Here is a 24,058-nt window from a genome sequence, read left to right as displayed (position 1 = left end):
TTGGGTAGAATAATTAGAGAGGGGGTTGCCATGGCGTACCGGGACTGCTCGACGCGGCTCATTGTCAACAAGATGTTGGGAGCGCGAATCCAAGTTAAGCGGTCTGTGCGTCAGGGCTGCCCTCTCTCGCCGCTGTTGTTTTGCTTGTATATAGAGTCGTTTTGTTTGAGTGTCATGGAGAATGACTGTGTCCGCGGGTTTAAACTGCACGAGGTTGAAGTCCGCCTGTTGGCTTATGCAGACGATATTGCTGTGTTCTGCACTGATTTCGACAGTATAACACAGGCTGTCAAATGTGTTAAAAGTTTTTGTGCTGTGAGAGGCAGCGCGGTAAACTGGGGTAAGTGCCTGGGATTCTGGCACGGGGATTGGCGGGCGACCCCAGACACTTTTGCCAACATGAGTTTCGTTACGACTCCGGTGAAATACTTGGGTGTTCCCCTTCAGTGCTACAAAGACAGTGAGTCGTACTGGAGGAGTGAAGTGGATAAGCTCCGGGACACAGTAAACAAATGGAATGGCTGGAATTGGTCTATGTTTTCCAGAGCCACAATTTGCAACATATTTTTAGTGAGCAAACTTTGGTACATCCTCCAAGTCTTGCATTGCTCAAGGGTAAAGTTCACCGGGTGTTCGCAGTGTTTGTGTGGGCATCGTCTTGGGAGAGATCAAGTCGTACCAATTTGTTTCTTCGAGTTCGAAATGGAGGACTTGGATTGTCACATTTGTTTTTGAGACAGGTTGTCAATCATTTTTTTTTCTTCAGGGACGCAAAAAACCCGTTTTTATACACTGTCTGCCAACTTCGCCTGGGCAGGCTCTTGCCCGAAATGGTTGTCTCAACGGGCAGTTTGCCAGGGGGTGTTTATGGTTTTCTACGTGAAGTTGTGGTTTCATGCAGGTTTTTGTCAGCGCGTTTTTCTCTTCAATATTTGAGTGACGTTAACCGGAAAAAACTGTACAGGGACCTGTGTGATGTTCTTCCCGTGCCTTTATATCGGTCTCTCTACAGAGCTAGCCATGGGCACAATGTTCTGAAGCGCGTTAAGGCGATGCTAGTACCGTCAGGCGCTAAGACGTTCTTTTTCCAATTGCACTCCGGAACGCTGACTGTCAAACCATGGCTGGCTGAAAGAGGTTTCTTTGTTCCTTGGGGCACTCATTGTATAATTTGCAGGCAGGAGGAGACAATTGAACATGTTTTTCTGCATTGTTGGGATGCCGTTTTCCTCTGGGATGTGCTCCAGCGCACAATCAAAAAGGATTTCCCCCTAGATGCGTATGGGATTCGCTACTTGCCAATAGAAAGTGATGATGGTACCCCATTCGATGTGATCATGCTTTTGGCCCTGCATAGCATTTGGAAATGTAGAATTGCGGTAAGGCATGCCGATCTCGATGCAAGAGCGGCTCGCCAGTATTTCAAAGAAAGCATACGGAACTTTGTAGAGGAACAAAAGTTGCTGGAGTGCATCCCAGAGTGGTTGCCACGAGTGGAATTATTATTGGCGATAAGGGAATTTTAGCACAAGCGCAGCCGCACAAGTTCTGCGGTTGTTTTCAACATATTGTGAGTGTGCCTTTTGATTATTTGTGAATGTGTAATTTTTATCCGGGCCAACGACCGGCAATAAAGGAAAAAAAAAAAAAAAACTCGTGGCTCAGTGGTAGCGTCTCCGTCCCACACTCCGGAGACCCTGGTTCGATTCCCACCCAGCCCGTCTTGCAAGAGTTGAGCCAAAGCCACTTCTCCTCTGTCGTGACGTCACGGTGTCACGTGATTTCATGGTCACCGCCGCGCCTGAGGAGCTGGGTTGAGCCCTCGTAATATGCTTCGCATAATAATGCATCAAGAAAAGCGTGAGGAGCGGGCTTCTGTTGAAAAGAGAGCGTCCGAGAGAAAGCGAAATCGCGCTCCGCTTGCGAGCTCCACGCGCTGCACACGACTGCAAAATTTTTCTGAGGTGTTAACAGCAGCGTATATGCTACCTGCGTACTGTATTCGTTCACCAAAGCTTGAGGGGTGATTCAGGACCATATTAAAGGGCCCCTCACGAGGCCATATAGAAAATTTTGGTTATACCTGTCAAGACGGGCATTCCCCCTCCCGCACCCCACCTTATGCAGGGCGCGGGCAGTGACCCTTCGACTTTTACAAGCCTGTGCGTATCCTAACCTTGCGGTTCTTCATGCAATGTACCCTGAAAGGTATCCCAGTGCGGACTGCCCTGCCTGTGGACTAACGGCAACATTGGACCATGTGTTGTGGGAGTGCAAAGCCATCGGCTCCTCCGTCAGCGAAGATAGGTGGCCTGCGCTCTTCGGCAGCCCCGAACTCAACGACCAAACCCTGGCCGTCCAGAGTGCCCGGATCGGGCCGTCAAGCTCGGCTTGGCGGTCCCTACGTGGGACTAGCCGGGTGGCGCGGGGTCTCCCCTGCGTCTTCTCTGAACCTATTAAAGTTATTTCACTCACTCACTCATATGCTGGAAATTGTTACGTGCCCTCTAAGGAGTGTTCTACCTCAAGAATCTTTCAAATTGGTTCGTTAATGGCAGAGATAGAAACATTTGAAGTGCCACAGACCCATTATTACAGGAGGCGAGCGTCAACGCCAGCACAGACACTTTCCACTAGCCTCGACTAGATTCCGTAAGCAAAATTCTTGCGTTCTCCGATGCCGGAGCCGGAGAATCGCGCGAAGAATACGTCACGGGCCCCGCCCCTTTGCTGAGTGACGCACTTCCGGCGACGGTCTCGCGCGCTAGCTGTGCGTTTGTGTCGCTTTGCGCAGCAGACTATTTTGCGCGCTCTGCACGAGAACATCTGTGCCACAATCGTGAGCACTGAGGCAGACGCGAGAGGACGAATTTGGATGATCGCGGCGCTGGAACAAGGTAGGAAATAGACAGTAGAGACTTTTAGCTTGTACGCTATTCCGGTAAACGGGAGCGGTTTGGGCGGATTACCGGATGGTCGGGGCGTAAACGTGAGCGGCCGGAGCGGTGAAGCCGCCTGGTGTTGTAGAGCTCAACCAGACAAACGCAGAGCTAAAACTGCAGTAACTCACCATATCCTGCTTCGCCACTCGTGCAAATTTTTGGCAGCGGCGTAACTGTGAACACGATTACGCCACTGTCGAAAATTTACACCAGCAGCTAAGCAGAATATAGTAATTAGCATTGTGTTTGTGTGGTTGTGCTTTGCGCCACCAGCTGGCGCCACCAATCTGGCCGCTCACCTTGACGCCCCCGCTAAACCGGAATACCGCCCGCGCTTGCCCGAATACCGGACACGCTAAAAGTCTCTAGTTATAGTATTGCGTACACAACTACAGCGTACGCTAAACACTATAGCGTGCCACGTTTAGCGTGCCCGCTATTCCGGCAAACCGGGGCGGTTTGGGCGGATTACCGGATGGTCGGGGGCGTAAACGTGAGCGGCCAGATTGGTGGCGCCAGCTGGTGGTGCAGAGCTAACCAGCTAAACACAGAGCCAAATTCTTCTTAGCTGGGGTGTAAGTTTTCGACAGCGGCGTAATTGTGAACACAATTACGCTGCTGCCGAAAATTTGCACCAGCAGCAAAGCAGAATAAAGTAGCTTACTGCAATTTTAGCTCTGTGTTTGTCTGATTGAGCTCTACAACACCAGGCGGCTGCACCGCCCCGGCCGCTCATGTTTACGCCCCGGTCCATCTGGTAATCTGCCCAAACCGCCCCGGTTTGCCGGAATAGCAGGCACGCTAAAAGTCTCTAGTGTGCGTGCGCTATACGCTGTGCGTCATTTAGCGTTCTGCACATGCGCAGTGACGACCTGCTACTTTATAGCCTACGCAATGGTATAGCTTATGCTAAACTAAAACTGACTGACAACATAGTTTCATTCTCCATGCATACGACTGCACGACGTGGGAACAAGCATATGAAACCGAAGTACATTCTCCAGAAAAAGTTTGGAAAGCACAGCATCAGCAAAAAAAAAAAAAAAACGTATTCAAGCATAGCTCCGCAGCATGAAATTAGCTTAAGAGGAAGCTTTAACTAGGGCCCAACTCCGACGCGGCCTATTCAAATACATGTAAAATACAGAAACATTTTTCTGAGATAACCCCTGGACTGATTTTAATAACATTTGTTGCATTTGAGAGAGAAAGTTAAATTCTAGTGACTGTTGGAAGCGGAATTTCAATTTAGGGCTTGAATTCTGTTGCAAGAATTTTGAAAAATGCGAAAGTTTGAAAAAAATAGAAGCACGAAGTTTACAAACTCATAGCTCTGCATTAAGAACAGATATCGTGGTTCTGTGAACAGCATTCATTAGATCATTGAAAGCGGACAAATTTGATATGTCATTTTACATCTTGCGTGAATTTTTTACGCTGTTTACGAGGGTTCTGCAAAAGCTGTATTTCCATATTTTGAGATTCATGTGTAACATATCAATTTTGTCCGCTTTAGATGTTCTATTAGATGCAATTCACAGAATTGCATTATCATTTGTGGTTGCTGAGTTAGAGTTGTAAACTTGATAGTTTCGTTTTTTGAATATTTTCAAATTTTGCTAATTTTTAATAATATCTCTACGACCTAAATCAAAAATTCGAAACCAACAGTCACTAGATTTTAATAACCTCATGAAATTTGGTGCAGTGGTAGCCGAGAAAAACAAATTCTCCTTTTACATGTATTTAGATAGGAGCACCCGAGCTAAAGCTTCCTCTTAACACATTGTATTGGTCAAACATGCGCATGTAGGCGCACGCTCTTGATTTCTGTTGGAATGCCCAGTTTGCAAAAAAACACTTTTGCTTGCGACTGTACATCTCTCTTGCTACGGTATGAAGTAAAGCAAGAGCATGCAGACATTTTGTTTGTTTGTTTTTATTATTTCTCTTAACTTTAATTCGCCTGCTGAAGCAACAGGAAGGTTAAACAAATAACTGCCATTGCCTTGAATAATTTTCGATGTTACGTGTAACTATGAGTGACGTCATAGCACTGCCATGCACGCAGGCACACAACTTGTGCGATAGACATCGACTCTCCGGCTGGGAGCACGATGCCTGCGAGAAGGGCAATTGGCGTTCCGTTTGAAATTTAAGCTCTTTCTGCGACGCGTAGGGATGTAACACTTAGCAAACACGATCATTGGCACGTATTGTCTGCACTGCGCTTGTCAGCTCAAAATAGCCAGACGTGCTGGTGAGGGGCCTTTTAAGGTGGAAGCCATCTGCATATGTGTACGGCAGCGACCATAAAGAAATTGTTGATGTGGTGCAAATTAAACGATGCAAATACAACTAAAAAATCGTATCGAGAGTGATAAAATACTGCAATCACAGTCAGACAGTATCAAGATAACGGATTATAGCATATTTTTTTTTCTTCTGCAATAACAAAGTTTCTTTTGTAGGAACAGAAAGCATACAGAACACTTTTTCAAATGAATATTTGAACAAAAAAAAAATAGAACACTTTATTTTGTTTGCTAAGGTAACTAAGAGCTAGAATTTTCCCCTTGTCACTTAAAATACTGGATTTGTATGTATCACAACCACGATATAATTATGAGGCACACCGTAGTGGGTGACTCCGGATTCATTTTTACCATCTGGTATTTATTGTGCAGCCAATGCACGGTACACAGTTTTTTTTTTTTTTCATTTCACCTCTATTTACATGCAGCTGTGGCAGCTGGGATTTGATCCCGCACGCTGGGGCTTGTCAGCACAGTGCCACCACTACACCACCACTATGCCACTACGGCAGGTCAACTTGTCACTTGAGTTTCGTACAGGATGCCTTCGATCTATGCAGAGTGCCTGTGTGTAATCGAAGGACATCAGTGAACGGGATGGTGCCCGGCCCGGGCCCGTGAAAGGTCGCTTTACCCTAGCTTTCGGGTAAGCCTGGGCCCATGCACTGCTCTACGTGCGCTTCATCACATTAGCATGCGCTGGTCCCCCTTTCCACACCCACACCCCACTTGCACGCACTTCATCATGTGACCTCCAACACTGGGCACGTGGGAGGACAGTGTGCATCAAGCCACCATCCTTCTCGGCTCAACCTCGAAGCCAAACCATATGGTGCACTATAGTATCGCCACGGCTACACCAACGGCGATGGCGAAAATTTCCTGGAATGTCCATATACTAATTGCTTCGCAGTAACATAATATTACACTCTTACCTTTCTTACCTTAAAGCAAAAAAAAAAACTGCAAGGCAAGGAGCAGTGGTTTTCATATGTATACACAGTTGCAATACACTTGCAACATTTGGTTATGCTACCACACTAGCTTGTATCTGTGCAAAAAACAAAGACGCTAACATTCGTCAGCAAACAAGAGCAGCATTTTAATGAGGCAGTGAGCCGTACATTCTGCACAAACACAACCAACCAACAGCAAGTGAGCAACAAGAAAGGGAGACAGGAATACAGACCTTTGCATCTGAAAAGCCCAACCAGAATTTGTAGTCAAGACAATTGCTGGGGCAAACATTCAAACGTCTGGTAGGAGTGGTTTGCTCTCTGAGGATAGTCTGAAACCATACAGCTTTGCAGCAGCACTGCTGTTAAATGGCACAGCCAGCACAATGCATTAACACCGCTTCTGTCTGCATGCGAAGCTGGAGCATGTCCATAGCACAAGCCGTGAGCTTATGTGCCCTCTATAACAATGTACTTTACAGCATTTTGGAACACAATTGTCTGCCGTTTGATGAAAAGAAAGACAAAGCGACGCATTATTTGAATAATTTCCTGTGGAATGAAATTGTGTTACAGCACGGGCAACATCTCCGCACCCTTGTGCACATACATGGTGTTTTGTTTTTATGCGAAGCATATTACGAGAGCTCAACCCAGCTCCTCAGGCGCGGCGGTGTCGCCATGAAACCACGTGACACCGTGACGTCACGACAGAGGAGAAGTGGCTTTGGCTCAACTCTTGCAAGACGGGCTGGGTGGGAATCGAACCAGGGTCTCCGGAGTGCAGGACGGAGACGCTACCACTGAGCCACGAGTACGATGCTTCAAAGCGGTACAAAAGCGCCTCTAGTGAATGCGGTGTTGCCTTAGAAACGAGCTGTTTCTAAGGCGTGCGTCTCTTGCTCAGGCGCACATTTCGTTGCCGCGCCGAACGCTGTTTTGCTCGACGCTCACCGCGTCCAATGCGGGGCGCGTAGTCGCTGCCCTGTAGCCCATTGTCTTACACCCCTTGGCGGGTCGACGGGAACGCTGTCGCGTTCCACTCTTGAAGGCGAAGAAGTAATGCATGAGTTGTTTCTTCGTCTAGCCGAACCAAATATAGCCAAGCAACAGCAGTTCACCAGGCTAAACAGTGGTTCAACAACTAAAATAAAGGCTAGTATGCTTCGCATCCTGGGCTTAACCTTACCTAAGCCACAGCCTTTTTTTAGCTGCACCAAATTTTTTATTATTGCCTATGGCAGATAGGAGAATTCTAACCCTTGATCTAACTGCTTGATGAGGCAGCCATTACTTCTAGGAGACATCGAAATGCTCCTCTGAATAATGAACATAATTATGTTAATTAACTTTCTGATTAATTAGTTTCTGACACATATTTCAATCTACAAATTATAGCTGCCGGGTTCACAGGGCATATCCACATGGAACGAATTCTCTAGACAACACCAGTCCCGAGATGTTAACTTTCGAAGTGTCTGACGCAATGCATTGGTGTTCCAGTTACTCTTTAAGAAATTGCTGTTTAATGCATCGAAGCACAGAAGTGCTTTTCGTAGGACACTTTAAAAATTAATGTCACGGAACCGGTGCTGTCCAAATTTGTTTCAAGTGGATTTGACGTGCGAACTCAGCGGCATAATTCGTAGATTGAAATATGTGCCATGAAGTAATTAATTAAAAAGGTAATTCGTGTAATTACATTATTATTAAACTGAACATTTTGATTTCCCATAGAAGTAATGGCCGCCTGATTGAGTAATTTAGATCAAGGGTTAGAACTGTGCTATCTGCCATAGGCATATTTAAAAAATGTGGTGCAGATAAAAAAAAAAGACACCCTGCTTAGGAGAACTGCTAGTTTGCGGATCCGAACAATTAAGATAGTGCAAAGATGGCGCTGGTGCATGCAGACCATTGGTAGTCTTTTACATGCTCCATACAAAGGTGAATTGAAATTTATTTGTACGAAATTTAATTGACTCTATTGAATGAGACCTGTAGAAGTACATCTGACTTCATACCAAAAAGTATTCAATGTATATTCAATACCGAATGAGTTCCAATTGACTCCATAAAGAAAGACTTGACAGTTAAAATTAATTTTGTAAGCATATGCAAATGCGGTGCCTCTGATTTTCATACAGTCTTGCAACTACTAACCACATAGCTATCATGTTCATTCCTGCAAGCCAACTCTAGAACAAACCTGCAGCAAACACAGGGTGGGTTTTCAACAATATCAGAGCCTCAGAAATAAAAGTTAGCACATGTACAAGCTAGGAAGAAAGCAATGCAGTACGTCGCAAATGGCGTGAGCAACCACAGACACAAGTGCACATGCAGCAACTATGAACGAAAATCGGGGCATGACAAGCTGCCTTAATGCAGGAATTCTCAATGGGGTTGCAATGAAATTTCTACAGGATTTAAAGTTCACAGCTCTCAAACTTGGCAACAAATGCAAGCCACACAGACAATTTTCACAACAATTCTAGATAACTTCGTTAGAACTTCTCCACAGGATACAACTTGCAATATACTTTTACTATATGCTTTGTTCGTATATGTACAAATCAAAATTGTGCATATGTAAGGGAATTCCATAAATTTGTATATATATATGTATATAAACACACAACATACTGTTCTTCTCAAAGCTTTTTATGCTGCTGTGTGCATGACCAGACCTGACATTGTGCTGCAAACTGAGGTCCCTTGTAGAACTTCTGTTGCACCGAAATCCCGGAGATCGAGAGAAACTGCTCCCCATTCTAGGGAACACTAGGGAGCTCTGGGCATGCAAGAGGGCATGCTAGTAACAGATGTCACTTGCTAAGTTGCTTTAGAACATCTGATGAAGACTGTATGTTCCTGTTTTCTAATTTAATCTGCACTTTTATTTCCTAGCTCTCCCTTTCAGTTTCTGACCTTACACAAGCTTTGCTTTCCATTCATATTTATGGTATGCTTGCAAACTTGGGCTTATACAACCAACACACATTTAACTTCCCTCAACATGAATCCACGCGCTGCACTCAAGTTCACTTACACATTATCAATTTATCAGTGCACCAGTGATTGTTCATCACATTAGTAAGCAGACCTGAAAGATACGTGATAAGTGTTTATAATAGTTTTAATGCCAAAACCGCAGAAATGCGCATATATTAGAGATGATGCTGAAACCATGACAGCTCCTCCTAGTTTTGGAAGAAAAGTTCAACGCTGCCTGCCGCAATAAGTGTGGCTGAACTGTGGCGGCAAAGGCATGGCATTGAAGTTACTATAAAGACCAGGCATAATAATGTACGAGGCATTCAAATAGGAAGCTCACATCATCATTCTGAAAGTGTTATATAATCAAATATTTTCCGAAAATTCCGATAGTCAAGGAGCTAATTATTGAGGCTTCATATATACCGCTTCACTATACACAATCAGTGTTATTCTTCACATATGAAATTTCACCATATGCCTTTGCATTTTTACCACAGAAGAAACTTGAGCTCTTGTTTACTGTTATCATATCTATCCAGAGTTGTGTGTAACAAATTATGTGTAATTAATTACTTGCAATCAATAACATCTTAACAATTACTTTGTTCCCATGGTGATGCTTACTGTAATTTAAATACTTCTTTTTCTGTAACCAATCAAATGTAACCAGTTACATTTTTGACAGAACAAGCTAGAACAGGTGACACAGCTTTGAGCACATGAATTTTCTGGAAACTACGGTGATTAAATGAATGAAAACATGTACATGGGCTATCTCCCTTCCATAATCACCATACTGTAGCTTCGTCTCGATCACATGAGCCTGTCAGGCTAGCAGATTTGCAGATCCCTCTTGGAAGTCCGACTTGACTTTTTCTCTTATAAATCTGTCGTTTCCTCTGTCGTGGAATTACTTTTAAGTGGTCTTCACAGATCAGCAAGACCTGCTGCTCAATTCTTTTTCCCTTAGTGCAGTCCACGATTTCTGCACATGTTTCTATATCTTTGATATATATACATGACTCATATATGCTTATTCCTGTGATTGTGACACACACAATATCTTAGGACTGGATAATATGCAGCATTATATTAAATTCCATTACAGATTTGGCCAACTTTTCAAGGAACATGAATGTTTGTAGGCATTGATTACAATTACCTAGGCTTTTAAGTCTAAATGGCAAAAGAATGAAGGATGCCAAGTGGAAGTTTACCAGGTGTCGGCCGACAAAGTCAAATGGCACTTCTATGCAGCAATGGCTCCCTTCAAGCACCGATGCCAGGGAATCAGCTATGGATAATTTTTCAGTTTCTCACTGGTCCCATTGGGTGTGCCTTTCCCTAACCCCAGTAACAGTGAAGTGCTGCAATTCATACAGGACCCAGATACTAGCATTACAACAATGAGTAGCCACCGTCTTGTGAGCAAGGTGACCATATGCTACAACACAGCCCTTCTCTCCAGCATGTACATCGAGCGAGTTTTCCGTATCACTGTCATCACAAGAAAACAAGGGAAGATTACCGAAGAAAATTTTGAAAGGCTACCCTTAATGAGAATAAACAATGCGTGAAAGGCTGCAGTGAATGCAATAAAATAGCCAAGCCAGCTCATTCTATTTACTGTATTTGTGCAATTTTAATAAAAGAAGGGAGAAAAGTAAAGTTGAAGCAATCAATTACATTTTAGTAATGAATCAAATGCTTCCATGGAACAGTAACTTGTAAATGTAATCGATTACATTTTTGAAAGACGTAATTGTAATTGTAATCGTTACTTCTTTCCTGTAGTCTGTAGCTAGCACATGCTACTATCAGCTCCCTCCTAAAATTGCCGAAGGTTGTTTCTTACAACCATTTCCTACTGCCAAGAACCCCCAAATCACGATTTGCACGTCCCAATTAAGCTTCCTTAGTTTTAAGATAAAGATACTCAATATAGTAAGACAATGTTATCAGTGTAATATCGACTAGTTTTTTTCCATAAAGGCTATTAATGACAGCAAAGTGAATGGAAACATTCTTCTACAAAGAATGCATAGATGCTACAGATAAGCTGTCAATACACATTCCTTGGCCACAAGACTCTTTGACTACTAACCATTTAAAAGAAAACTCGATCATCAGAAGTACAGCAGTCTTGCAACAGCAACTGTTCCTTCACAGCGCTGTGCTCTTATCTAAGCACTCTACCGACAGCCAATGCCACCGTACCCTTCGTTCTGAACATAACGAGCTATACTTTAACAAGTATTGCTGAATGGGTGAGTTGGTGCATCATATTCTTGTCCCACTTTAGCGCAACTCAGTTTGAGTATGAAGACACAGGGACAGGTGACAGGATGAGTGCTCATCCTGTCACCTGTCCCTGTCCCTTCATACTCAAACTGAGTTGCGCTGAAGCAAGACAAGAATGTACTTTAGCAGCTGGTCATGCACCCATTACTTCAACAACAGCATTACCACATTAGTGTGAAACATCCCACAACATTAAAGCACACCTTATGTTTTAACAGCCATTTTTCCGAAAACGAAGTACTCCATATGGAATGCAAAATTATTCTATTCATTTCGCCCACCTGGCTTGAACGTTTGAGTTGATGTATTCATTATGCCGGAAAACAATGCAAGGTCCTTTGGTTGACTGACCTAGAATATACTGTGGTGGCACGACAAGTGGCCAGAGATTGGCTGATGAATATGATGAACACTGCACAATATCAGCACATGATTAGAACACCTCAAGATATTGGCCCAAGCAGCACTGCATTAACCTGCCGTTCCTGGGACTGTCGGTACCACAACAGGCCAGTTCCAATACTACAATGTTATCCTGGCAGCGATACTGCTACACTGGGACAAGGACTGTTACTGCAGAACCATCCATTGTGCGGCCTTAAACATCACCATCATTCTCAGAATGATTACATTCGCTGCAGCCACAAGGACCTCTCCCCAAGTTTTCCACTTACTTCTGCTGTGCAACAACTGAATTCACCCAATGCCAGCAAATATCCCAATCTCAACATCCAATCCCTGCCACCTTGTTCTGCATTTTCCTTACCTTAGGACACAAAAATTTAATATAAAGATGTGTCCAGTTATCTGGATTTGATGATTGATATAAGTGAACCGGTTCACTTTATACATCACAATGAGAAAGCAACCTTTTAACATGCAAGGGGCTGTAAGCATGTATGCCAGGCAAAGCATCCTTAAATAGTCTTTTCAACATTGATGTTTTCTCGCACTTGTTGATGCAATATACTACACATCTAGCACTTTGCCCAAGTTGAGGCCCTGAAAGGAACAGCTTGAGAGGATTTGGCAGTTTTACAGTAGGAAAGGCTATATATACTTGCTCCCTCAACTAAAGTATGTTCCTATTTGGCCAGCGTACTGCATAAATACCTTTGGTCAGGGTGTGTGGGTTCACTATAAACATCTTAACTTGACAGCGGTGCTTTGCTTTAAATGTTGCACGATAACTTGCACCACCAGTAACGCCCGTGTGCTGTGGGTTACCTTTTTTTCCTGTGTTACATGCTGGCCAATTAGCAGCAGTGCTGACAAAAAAGCATGTTATAACATAGGGTTGGAATACTCTATTGCGCTACTTCTCAAACCCCACCAGCTCTTGATCCACTAGAGTTATAAAACAGTCTGCCACAGCTAACAACTGCTCTACTAATGTTGCCAGGAGGCAGTATCATGCTAAACAGATCTATTCCAGTCGTACTGTTTGTTCTAGCACTACAGCTGCTATAAAGAGCAAATTTGTGGAGCCATAATGCTCCTTTCAAAGCATAGATGTGTACTGAACTCAACTTTACACCATCAATAGGTGAACAGGTGACAAAATGCAGCTTCTGTGCATGGCCACACTAGGTAACATGTGCGTTTTCAGGCTTCTAACCATGTTCTAGCACTGCCATTATGTCTGTCATGCCCTTCTCTGTCTCTTCATAAATAATGGAGTGCTAAAGGGTCCATATATATGGTTAAATTACCCTAGTGCAAATTTCTTACAGAATTATCCTTTACAGAACTACAGACATTACTCTTAAAAATTTCTTCCAATGGGTGCCCAGCCAGAAATAATCTGCGTACTTAGAAGTGATGCATAAATAGTCATAAACGGTAAGACACCGTAAATGTCTGCATCGTGGGCTTACCGCACAACCATTACAGTACTACTGGCATTTATGCTGTCATAACTGATGAAAAAAGAAAACTTCCACTCAGTAAGCATAGACATGTAACAGCAGCCTGTAACATAATACTAGAATACAAGTGCATCAAAATTGTAGGGTGCGTGCACTTACAAAATATTAAGCAATGCGTCAAGATGTGCACGTAGCTCCAGCAGCATCTGACAGCATGCGCTTGCAAAACACATTTTTTATAAATAATAAAAATAGCATGCCAAATCTCTTTACAGCTTACCAAAGAGAAAAACAAAAACACGAAAGTTTCTCTTTTCACTTTCATCTTTATCATAGAAGTTAAAAGCATGACAAAAAATGAAGATGGAGTTATAAGTAACAATAAGGTGCGTTACCATGCAATTCTAAGCTATTTACAAAGTAAAATAAGTGGGGTCTGCATGCAACAATTACTTGTAAAGTAGACAACATGATAAAAGACATGAGAATGTGGTAAATATCACGAAATACATGCTAATGTCAGACTAAAAGACAAAATCATATTAATATATGATTGCCATAGCAACATTGGTCATGAAATGGTTGTACTTTGAGTACAGGATTTTGACCCATCGAAAAAGCATGTACGAAAATATGCTCCGGCTTCTTCAACGAGGCTGTAGATTCAACATTACACAGTCACTCTCTTGGTGTTAATTCAGCGAAAAGCTACATGCGCTTACTTTGACAATGCCAGTTGCACATCTAAGCACTGCCAAATTATGTCATGGTGATGTGCACATCTACTGGTAGTTCCAGGCAAACATGTGCGTGTGACAAAAACATAAGCCCCATAAGCAAGAAGTACATGTTGCTTTGTCAAGTGGTCCACAGTGCAGTATCCTAAAAGCGAGCAAGTTTTACTTATGCAATTCATTTTTGTGATGTCATAACATCTTTAGATTAAATAATTGGGCCTCTTATGTATCAAACACAGAGCTAGGTTACGACAATTTTTACAACACACAACTTCCAAAGTCAAATATTATTCAACTAAAATACCGACTACACTACATAACACATTTTCCCACCAGTTTGACGTGGAGCAACTTAAACAGCGGCACAACAGAAAACAATGAATACCACATGGGGTACAAGGAGCATTCTCATTCTTTATAAAAAAAAAGCTGGCTTAAGCAAAAAATAAGGTAAGCTTTCTTACGAATAAACACTCTTAGTAAAATCTCCGAGTAATGATGCATAACGAGAGAAAAAGAAAGCACACTAGGAACTGCGACGGTTGTGCATTTAAACATATGGCATGCCTTAATTGAGAGGAGAAGGTTCCACAAAAGTTGAGCTGCACGATGCTAGATTATTCAAATGACAAAATCTCAGGCAGCAATACTTAATCACAATACAGCCTGAAGATAACCCAGAAACAAACAGATCTTAGTTTCAAGCATTAATGATAACATGCTGCAAATGGTGTAAACCCGCAACACAATTTTCCGTGCCAAGATAAACAGTGCAACAGCTCTCAAGCTTTTGAAACGTTTGCCACATCATGTCAACACAGCTCCACAGCGTGGGTGTTTTGCATCACCATTCTATTCCATCAAGAATGACAGCTGCAGCCAACAGAGAATCAAATCCTTCAACAACAACCATATAAAAATAACTGGCTGAAACTTGCCAATATGGCTGGGCCCAGTTACAGTGGAATGCTGTGCATATGAAAACAATGCTTGACCTTGACCTTGAAGCTCATTCTGCTAGACAGGAACTAAAAGCCTGGCTAGACAAAGCCTACCAGAGTTTTGATTGAGCCAAGTATAAAACTAACTTGTTCAAGTGCCGCTGTGAAAAGGGCCAGTTCTGGGGTGTTCCCCTTGCTACTCTGGCTGACAGTTTGACTGCGGCCACACACTGCTACAACCACACACTCTTATCATTTTGTTCTGCACACATTTTGACCCTATGCTGTACAAAATGTGCAATATTACATAATGCACATGCAACATTTTCTTGTGGCACCAGTAGTCTGCTATGATGAGCACTGAAGACTACACATGTGCAAACAAGAGCTCCTCTAAAGTGCACATTTTTCACACATTAAGTTGTTCAGCATTCCCCATTTCTGCCTCAGTTATAACAGTAATGCAGCCAGAGCAGTAAGGCAGATTCCCAGTAACACCAACAGGTTGTTACAGCATGAATTACATTACAACTAACACAATAGTAATAATCTAATAATGCTAGATATAATCATTACAGCCGTTCTCACGGACAACCCTTTCCTGGCCATGAAGGCTGTGTTGATGAAGCTTTGGAGGTGGTGGTTCTGCACATTAATTGCTGTGCAAATTAGTTTGGGTGACATGGTTGCCACCTTCGATGTCTCCAATTTTGTGTGGTTTGCTTACTTTGGTAAAAGACAGCCACCATTAAATCAGCATAAATGTTGCACACCATTTGTTTCCCCCGTCATGTCCAACATTTGTTACAGAAACTCTTCACATGTCTCAGAGACAATATTGAGTTGGCTGGCAGGCCAACAGATGAAGGACGGCTGCCAGGTGAAGTGGATGCCATTTTGGTTTTAGAGGATGCATAAAATGTGTGAAAGTCTCACATGTGACAGAACTCACAAGAGCAAAGCTAAACAATTAAATAAAATGTCTTACCAACTCGTAAATACTAAATCTCTCTCCATATTTCAACATTGCATGCTGTGGTGAGTAAAGCAATTATGTTTTGAGTTCCTCATATTGGAAGAGTAAATAAAATTGCAGAGCTTTTCTTAGCAGCAGCAGCAGGATGGATGAACTTTGGTTCTGCAGTTTGTCTTTATAGCCAGAAAATGTTGTCCACAACTGTATGCAAGTAAACTTTACCACAGATGAGACAGTCTAGAATACTCAAAATAAGATCTCCCTCATCAATCTATGTTGCAGAGACGTGGCTAGAATCCACAGTTCATCCACAAGTACACTGACATGTCGCTGCCTTTGCCATGCACAAACACTTACATATGCAAAATTTGTGTACAGAATAATGCAGAAAGGTCTATGTGCAACACAAACATGGTAGGAACTTGGCATTTGGCAACATCTTCAACAGTCCATTAAGGTGGACATACAGGTACAGGACAGTGCACAACAACAAGAACATCACAAAACAAAATAAACACAACATTTAAAGCAGACTATATATTGCACACTGAAGCTTTCCCACTGATGATTAGATAACGCAACTGTTTAGAAATAACTCGGGGAAAGAATGACAGCGACATAGACTGCCTATAACAATACTAGTACGTACTCACAATTGCACTGTACAGCCTTCAGGTTACAAAGAATTTTGACTTCTGCATGCCTGGTGAATGTAGCGCCCATATCCAGGCTTTGAATTTTAACAAAATTGGCCACAGCAGAACATTCACATTAGGACCTTTTTCTTGAATCAGCAGTAAATGTTTTAAATAAAATTAGACAGTACTTAAGTTGCCCACCACATCTCAAGTTAGACAAGCTCAAAATTACACCCGACTATACTACTGCCACATGGCATGACATTATACTGTGTGGCAACACAGGTGAAAAAAAAATAGCACAACTCAGACACGACTGGGCAATTGATGAAGCTAGGCGACGCCTGATCAGAAATCTTTAGGGTGCCTCGAAGCAATACAGGCTAGGTACACTAAAGGAGCCCTGAGTATTCAAATATGGGCAAGCAGAGATGTTTGTTTCATTGCAGATACTGACAGAAAAGTGTTGAGAAAGCCATGGTAAATTAGTTATGGAAGAAAATGAATCGGACTTAAGGAAACTGCAAAGTCAGTTAATTCAACTAGCATTTGAGGCATAAGGTTGAGGAAAGGAAAAGAAAGGCACAGTCAACTGATTCTTCAACCGTACAGCGCGAGTGTTGACTGGCCAACCAGACAGGGTCTTCTAACGACGCGAAGCGACAAGATAAGAGCTAAGAGCCAAGAGTGGCGCTTTGAGCGACACTAAGTTCACTTGAAGCGCAAGTTTCATCTGCTGGGCTCTTCCTACCAGCACGACACAGCCCATCGCATGAATAATTCGGTGCAAGCTTCCCGGCTTATTGGAGATAGCAAAAGCGTGTGCCCCTTGCTTGCGACTTTTTTATTCCTTCTTTTTTTTAGCCTGTGCTTCTCTAGTGCAAATGCACAGGATAATAATGTGAAAATAACAAAATGTGCAAAGCAGCAATGCAACTGTATTATATTTTTTTGCAAACCTTGTTCTTTCTCTTATGGTGCATCTGGACTACGGCGGCATATGTTTAAAAAAACACATCCAGGTTCCCGTACGCTTGCTGTCTTCAATAAACAGAGAAGTTTCCCCTGAGTTAATCATGACAGGGGCGGTTTCATGCCTGTGGGAAGAGCCTAGCAGACAAAGCGTGCACTTCGAGTGGCAGTGCTCTTGCGCGCATGCTCGCTCTTGCTGACCTCGTTGCTTCGCACAGTTGAGGCGTTGACCGGTATACGCTCGCACAGTACTGTTAAAGAATCAGTCGATTGCACATAGCAGATGAATGGCTAGCAATTGTTCACTTAGCTGTACTGTTCAGATGGCAGAGAAACAGATTCCACAGAAACGGCATGCGTGAAACCATTTTCCACATGAAATCTTCCTCACTGATTCAACAGCATGCTAGTGACATGAGTTGTGTACCATGTTCTGACGGGGAACTATTGGAAGATTTTACACATAAAACATAATTCCACACTTCTGCACTTCTGCACTAAACAAATACCCGTTCACCATATGCAAAGCCATCAAAGTTGGCCTAGGCCTATCACTCACAGACTTTTTCATTATACGTACAATTAAATGCCCGAGCACGACCCGCAACACCTTAGAAGGCTTAAGAACAAACTTGAACAATAAAATTATTCACATGTATGTGCGCTTCAGGAAAGGGCACAGGAGAAGATAGGATAGCCATGTTCCCTTGCCTCCTGTGGCTTTAATAGAAGCCCTACTTTTTTTTCAGAAATTAGTGACCAGCTTGCTCAGTAACTGGCCAAGCCAACAGACAATTATAGCCTTCAGTGTTGGCTTTCAGTGTCCATTAGGTTTATTTGGCGGCTATATTAACTGAACACTGCGTCTCTGATAGTTCATAAATTGCTGCTGGATTAGCGCAACAGAAAACAAGAGACAAGTTGGTTTAATGAAATGTCCTGAAGTAATGCCTGTTCTGCAAGGGACTTCACAGCGAGGAATGCTGAGGCGGTACTTTTGAATTATAATAATTTAGGATATGAGCATCTTCATCGTATTTTGCAAGACTCGGCACTGAACATGTATGGGTTCCCGGCAATGTCCAAGAAGCGCTGATGGTTGTATAGATGCCAACACATCTGCTGCCGAGTGACATGAAATTTTGTGAAAGTGATCGCAAAAGAGTACCGCTGCTGGTTTAGTAATGACCGCCTACTATAATTTAAATGGGCATTTTTTTTTTGTACCATGTCAAAAACTGTATGTGGCTGCCATGGCTGGGAATCAAACCTGCAAATTCATGGTCCACAGCAGCACACTGCAGCTACTAAGTCACCAAAGCAGTTGGTGTGAAAGAAACAAAGGAAACTGCAGCATCGTACAAACTGAGGCCTGCTCATCCCACTAAAAGCTGCACGTGATATTTACCATACTAAAGTGCTACATGCCGACAACTTGCAGTCGAGCGTACTGCTATTTCATCGAACGTTACATGGTTGGAAGGTGCCTTTCATTAAATCTGGCACACATCTATGTCCTTACTGCAAGCGCATTCAAATCACTGCTATCAAAGCTGCTTCCTTCAATTTAAGCCTATCAGTCATGTACCATAAGCTTATGCAGTGCCAGAGAAAAGCATGACGTGATGTAATGTAGCAACTCTGCACATTTCTATTTTCTTTCTTATCACACACCGTTCACAACCAGCTGATCTCGTCGATAATGCGGGTGGAGCACAGCTCTGACCAGTGTGAAAAGGAATAAAATTGGAACAGAATTGGAATAGAATTGGAATAGAATTGGAATAGAGTCGTTACGTTGTCCCAGGCTTATGGTGCCAAACATCAGTGTGACGGCACATAAAATCAACGTTGCTTGTTCTACATGTCAAGAATTGAAGTTCACTTTGCATTACAAGTGTGCAGTGCATGCCTATCAGACAAGCCACACAGCAAGTATACGTCAGTTTGGACTGAATCTGTCCTGTGCTTACAACTATTTTTCTTAGATATTCTGTCGCTTTTGTGGTACATGGCCTTAAAACATTTGATCGCATAGCTTGTAAACACCTTTAGACTCAAACTTACAGACCGTCGTACGTCATGTTTTGTGCGAACTTCAACACAAAAGATGAATATACATTAACTTTCCTGCACTGCGACTTTATCCTATATATTTCGAGCATATGCTGCCACGGCAAAATCGGCATATGCTCAGGATGCTCGCATATATAGATATCAGTCAAAAGTCTGTTGGTCAATGATACTCAAGCAAACAAAAACAGTGTCTCGCATAGTTTCTGTCTAAAGAATCATCCATGTGTGATTGAGTGTTCCGACAGAAAAAAAAATTATAAATGCTACAGCAAAATTCAGTCTTTAAGAGTGAGACTGCAAAGGCAGTTCCGCCTCTAAACTCCAGCTACTGAATGAATATGCAGCAAGTTTCTAAACTGAAGTACTCGTTACACACCAATAATTCAAAAATAAGTTAATGGCCTAGGGAATTGCTCCCAAGGTGATTAAAGGGCTCAGGGGCATCAAGCATTTACTAAGACTACACGCAGTTTCCTTAACATAGCTGAAAACTTTTGGAATGTTACCTGATGAAAATGAAGCATCCGGAGGCATAAATAAGGTGCCACTGACCTGAGGTTGGTATAGGATGCAAGTATTCAAAGCACAGAGTCACAGCAGCAAAATGTTGCTTTTTAGCGCAAGAAACTTGAAAAAAAGAAGACAGTGAGAGGTGAACGGAAAGGAAAGATGAGCGCTACTTACAACTGTTTATTCCAAAAAACAGAGCGTCCCGTACCTTCACAGGGTTAGCCACAATCTCAAGAAAGTGACGAACAGGTATGGAGTACCTGTGGTCATCTCCGCCCCAAACAAGCTGGCCAGTCTCTGCCCCCAAATCACGGGTGGCGCTACGAACAGGTGTACAGTACAGCACATTAAGCGTTACGTGCATTGCTCCACAGGAGTGCTTTACCTGACGCCACTCAGCTGTGGCAAGTGCTACATTGGGCAAACTGCACGTTGCATCAACGACCGAATAAGAGAGCACGTAAATATTTTAAAGAAAGATACGACTGCACACCTGTCTGCGCATCGTAGGTCTTGTCCCGACTGTGACCCACTGTTTTTTGATGTCAGGATCCTAGGCAGAAGCAAAAACAAAATCACACGTGAACTGTTGGAAGCCTTCCATATCCATAGCATCGGTCTGGCTTGCGTGAGTCAAAATTCTGTTATGCTTTACGATTCAGAATTCAGATTGCTTGGCATATAAAATGGATAACAATGCCTTCCGCTGACTGATGTCCTTTGCTTGTTTTATGCATTTGCGCATGTGCATTTTTGTGTATATACGGGATGCTCTGTTTTCCGGAATAAACAGTCGTAAGTAGCGCTTGTCTTTCTTTTCCTTTCGCCTCTCGCTGTCTTCTTTTCTTCGAGTTTTTTACTCTAGAAAGCAACATGTTAAGTAAACACCAACTCACCCAAGAAGAAGTTATTCACAACAGCAAGTAACATTGGCTTATCGCATCAGGTCAATAAAGGTAATGCATCAAGTCTTGGGTATAAATAGGGTTTGCATAACAAGTCTGGTAGCACAATCTAGAAGCATTAGGTGCCATAAGAAAATCGAGCCCAGTCGAACCACAGTATAAAGAACTTGGGTAAAATGAAGTATTCTGCATGTTGCACTCACTCAACTAACTGAACAACACTGATGTGAAATAACTTCCTCATAACAAACTAGACATTGGATATAACAAACTTGGCGAATCCGCTGCCAGCACCATAATGTTGCTGGCTTGGCGCAAACGCAGTGTTTTGGGAGAGCTGTCGTCCATTTCTTTCTCTCGTTTTTTTTGCTTTTTTCTTTTTCAGGCATACATGTGAGATGTCATAAGTCTATAAGAAGCCCTCACAAACATTTTTCCTCATGATGACCCAGCTTGGTCCGGTGCTTGGCACAGCAGACTAAGGGTAGTTTTGCTGTCAATAAATTGAATTCGTTCCTTGCTTCTTTTCTCCACTGGGAAACATGAATGTGTGCGTAATGAACACATCACAAAAGTTTACTAAAATTCGTTATAGGTGAATTTTGGTGCATCAAATTATCTGATATAACGAACTACATTTCGTGCATAAGCCATACAACTGGGTTCGGCTGGATTGGGGTTTGTTTGCATTTTGGAATGTGTATGCTTCAATCTCACCATGACTTGGCAAAACACTAAGGCATCAGTGACCAGCTCATCGATCACAAAGGGCATCCCAAGGAGATAACAGTGGCTATGGAAGATCCTGCAGTGGAGAGATACAGATAAATTTTAATCGCTTAGGCATTCTTTAACATAGACCCAAAGCAAGGTACACGAGCGTTTTTGCATGCCATACTCATAATGCAGCTGCTGCTGCCGAGGTTCAATCATGTAACCCCATGCTCAACATCCAAATACCACAGCCACTGAGCCACCACACAAAATGCTAAAGCTACAAGCTAAATGGATCAATGAGACCACAGTAGTTGGCAACATGGCTGCCACTATGGCTGCAGTGTGTCATGTACCATACAGCCCAGACATGTACCAGACATGTACCAGACATGTACCAGTAATTTACCTAATGTAATGAACCAAATTTACCTAATAACAGTGTAACTTGCCTAACAATAATGTCCCAAAACTAAATCTGGGCCACGAGACACTCTGCAAAAGGAGGTTCACTAATAAATCACATGGGGATGTTTAATGTGTACCCAAATCTCAATACACCAGTGCTCTTGCATTCGCTCGGAAGGAACCCACAGGCATCCAACCCACAACCTTGGGCTCTGTCAGAAGTATGCCATAACCATAGAGCCACTGTGGCGGGTGCAAGAGTAAAGCAGGAGATGACTTTATGCTCCATGCATATAGCTGCTTTAGTACTCCTGGTAAGGCTAAGTCACTGTTTAGAAAGCACTCCTTAAGCGGCTATGTTACACATTGTGTACTGATGTGGATGCTAGCGAAATTTGAGATTCAGTGGCTATAACTATAGACGCAGTGTCTAGCAGCTGTCCCTTGAGCCAGGCAGTCATATGCTCAACCTTGGTATCTTAAAATATTAAGCTTGCGGCTCGAAGATATCTAACCCAGGATACCTTAAATCAAGCATTTTATAGAAGCACATTAGCTTGACGGCAGCTAAAAGCAAAAATGCTTTAATGCATGTTAGCTCTCTCTTTAAAAAACATTCAAGGTTTTGCGAGCTACATCAAAATGTGAAGGCCTTTGTTCCACCTACATTGTGAGGTTCTGGCACGCAGCCTTTTCCTGCTTGCCAAGTTATGGTGAGATGGAGACAGACACAATCACCTCATCTGCAGTACCGAGCACATCAATATGCTTCAGTGGGGAAAGCATCATCAGACTTGGGACTCTCCGGCGTGCCGTCGTCGTGCGTGGCCTGGTAAGGGGTGTCGGCCGACAGATTTCCTGTCCCTAGAGTTCCCAAAGGCCCCGCAAAGTTGCCACCACACGTCTGTGCATACAGCCCCCAAGGCTGCAGCTCAGCCGAGCCGAAGAGTAGGAAGACGAGGCCCGTGAAGACGTACACGCCGGCAGCGATGTAGAAAACGATGCTCCACTGTGCGATTGTCTCCTGCAGAAGCCCCGCGTGAGACGACGGCATTGCAAATTATCACCATCTGGGCAGAAATATTTTTTTTCCAGCAGACAGCCAACAGCTGTCTTTACCACACTGTACACTAATCTGGTTTACTCTCTGTCAATTCATCTAAACACTTCCCTCACTGCCCGTTCCCACCTTTCAGCAAAGATTAGGAAATGCAAAACCTGTAGGTATGTCGTTTAGTGCGCCATGAATCAAAAGCAGATTGGGACAGGTGGAGCTAGCCATGTTGGCTACTATAGGGTCCAACAATGTTTTTATCTTTGTACCATATATCTGTGTTAAAGGACAAACAAAACGAGCAACACACTGAAAGAGTGAGCTGGAACAAACCTCTCCGCTGCATCGCCTCTACGTGGGGTCAGAGCATACGGCCATACAAGATTGGACACACCGCAATGCCATCATGTGTGGCCTCTAAGACTTGTGGTGATGTTGAACCATGAGCGAGTCCCTTTCCTCCTTTACTGTTGGTAAATAAGTGCAGTACTACAGCACTCGCCTCACACTGCACTGCACTGCATATGGCAGTAATTAACCAGCAATGGGATAAGGAAAGTTAAGCAATACTGGCAGCATACAGTAGAATTTCGTTAATTCGACTCCGGTTATTTCGAGTCTTTGGTTAATCTTTGATCCCAGCCAGAGACCCCAGTCAGCACCCAAGCATTTCTAAGGGTGCAAACTTTCATTATTTTGATCCCAAAATTTGCCTTTGCCGGATAAATTGAATTTCCTCAGTAAG

General features: G+C 43.1%; 1 protein-coding gene across 1 annotated transcript in view; it reads right to left on the bottom strand.

The window, feature by feature from the left end:
• Positions 1-6,334: 6,334 nt before the first annotated feature.
• Positions 6,335-24,058, bottom strand: part of LOC135901296 (sialin-like) — a 52,998-nt gene continuing 35,274 nt past the window's right edge. Inside the window, exon 10 of the mRNA XM_065431032.1 lies at positions 6,335-23,283. Coding sequence (XP_065287104.1) covers positions 23,020-23,283 — 264 coding nt within the window. The 3' untranslated portion in view covers positions 6,335-23,019. The remainder of the gene's footprint in view (positions 23,284-24,058) is intronic.

The sequence above is a fragment of the Dermacentor albipictus genome, chromosome 3 (assembly GCF_038994185.2).
Source record: "Dermacentor albipictus isolate Rhodes 1998 colony chromosome 3, USDA_Dalb.pri_finalv2, whole genome shotgun sequence".
Classification (NCBI taxonomy): domain Eukaryota; kingdom Metazoa; phylum Arthropoda; class Arachnida; order Ixodida; family Ixodidae; genus Dermacentor; species Dermacentor albipictus.
Note: the sequence above shows the minus strand (reverse complement) of the source record. Positions and strands in the feature narration are given on the sequence as shown.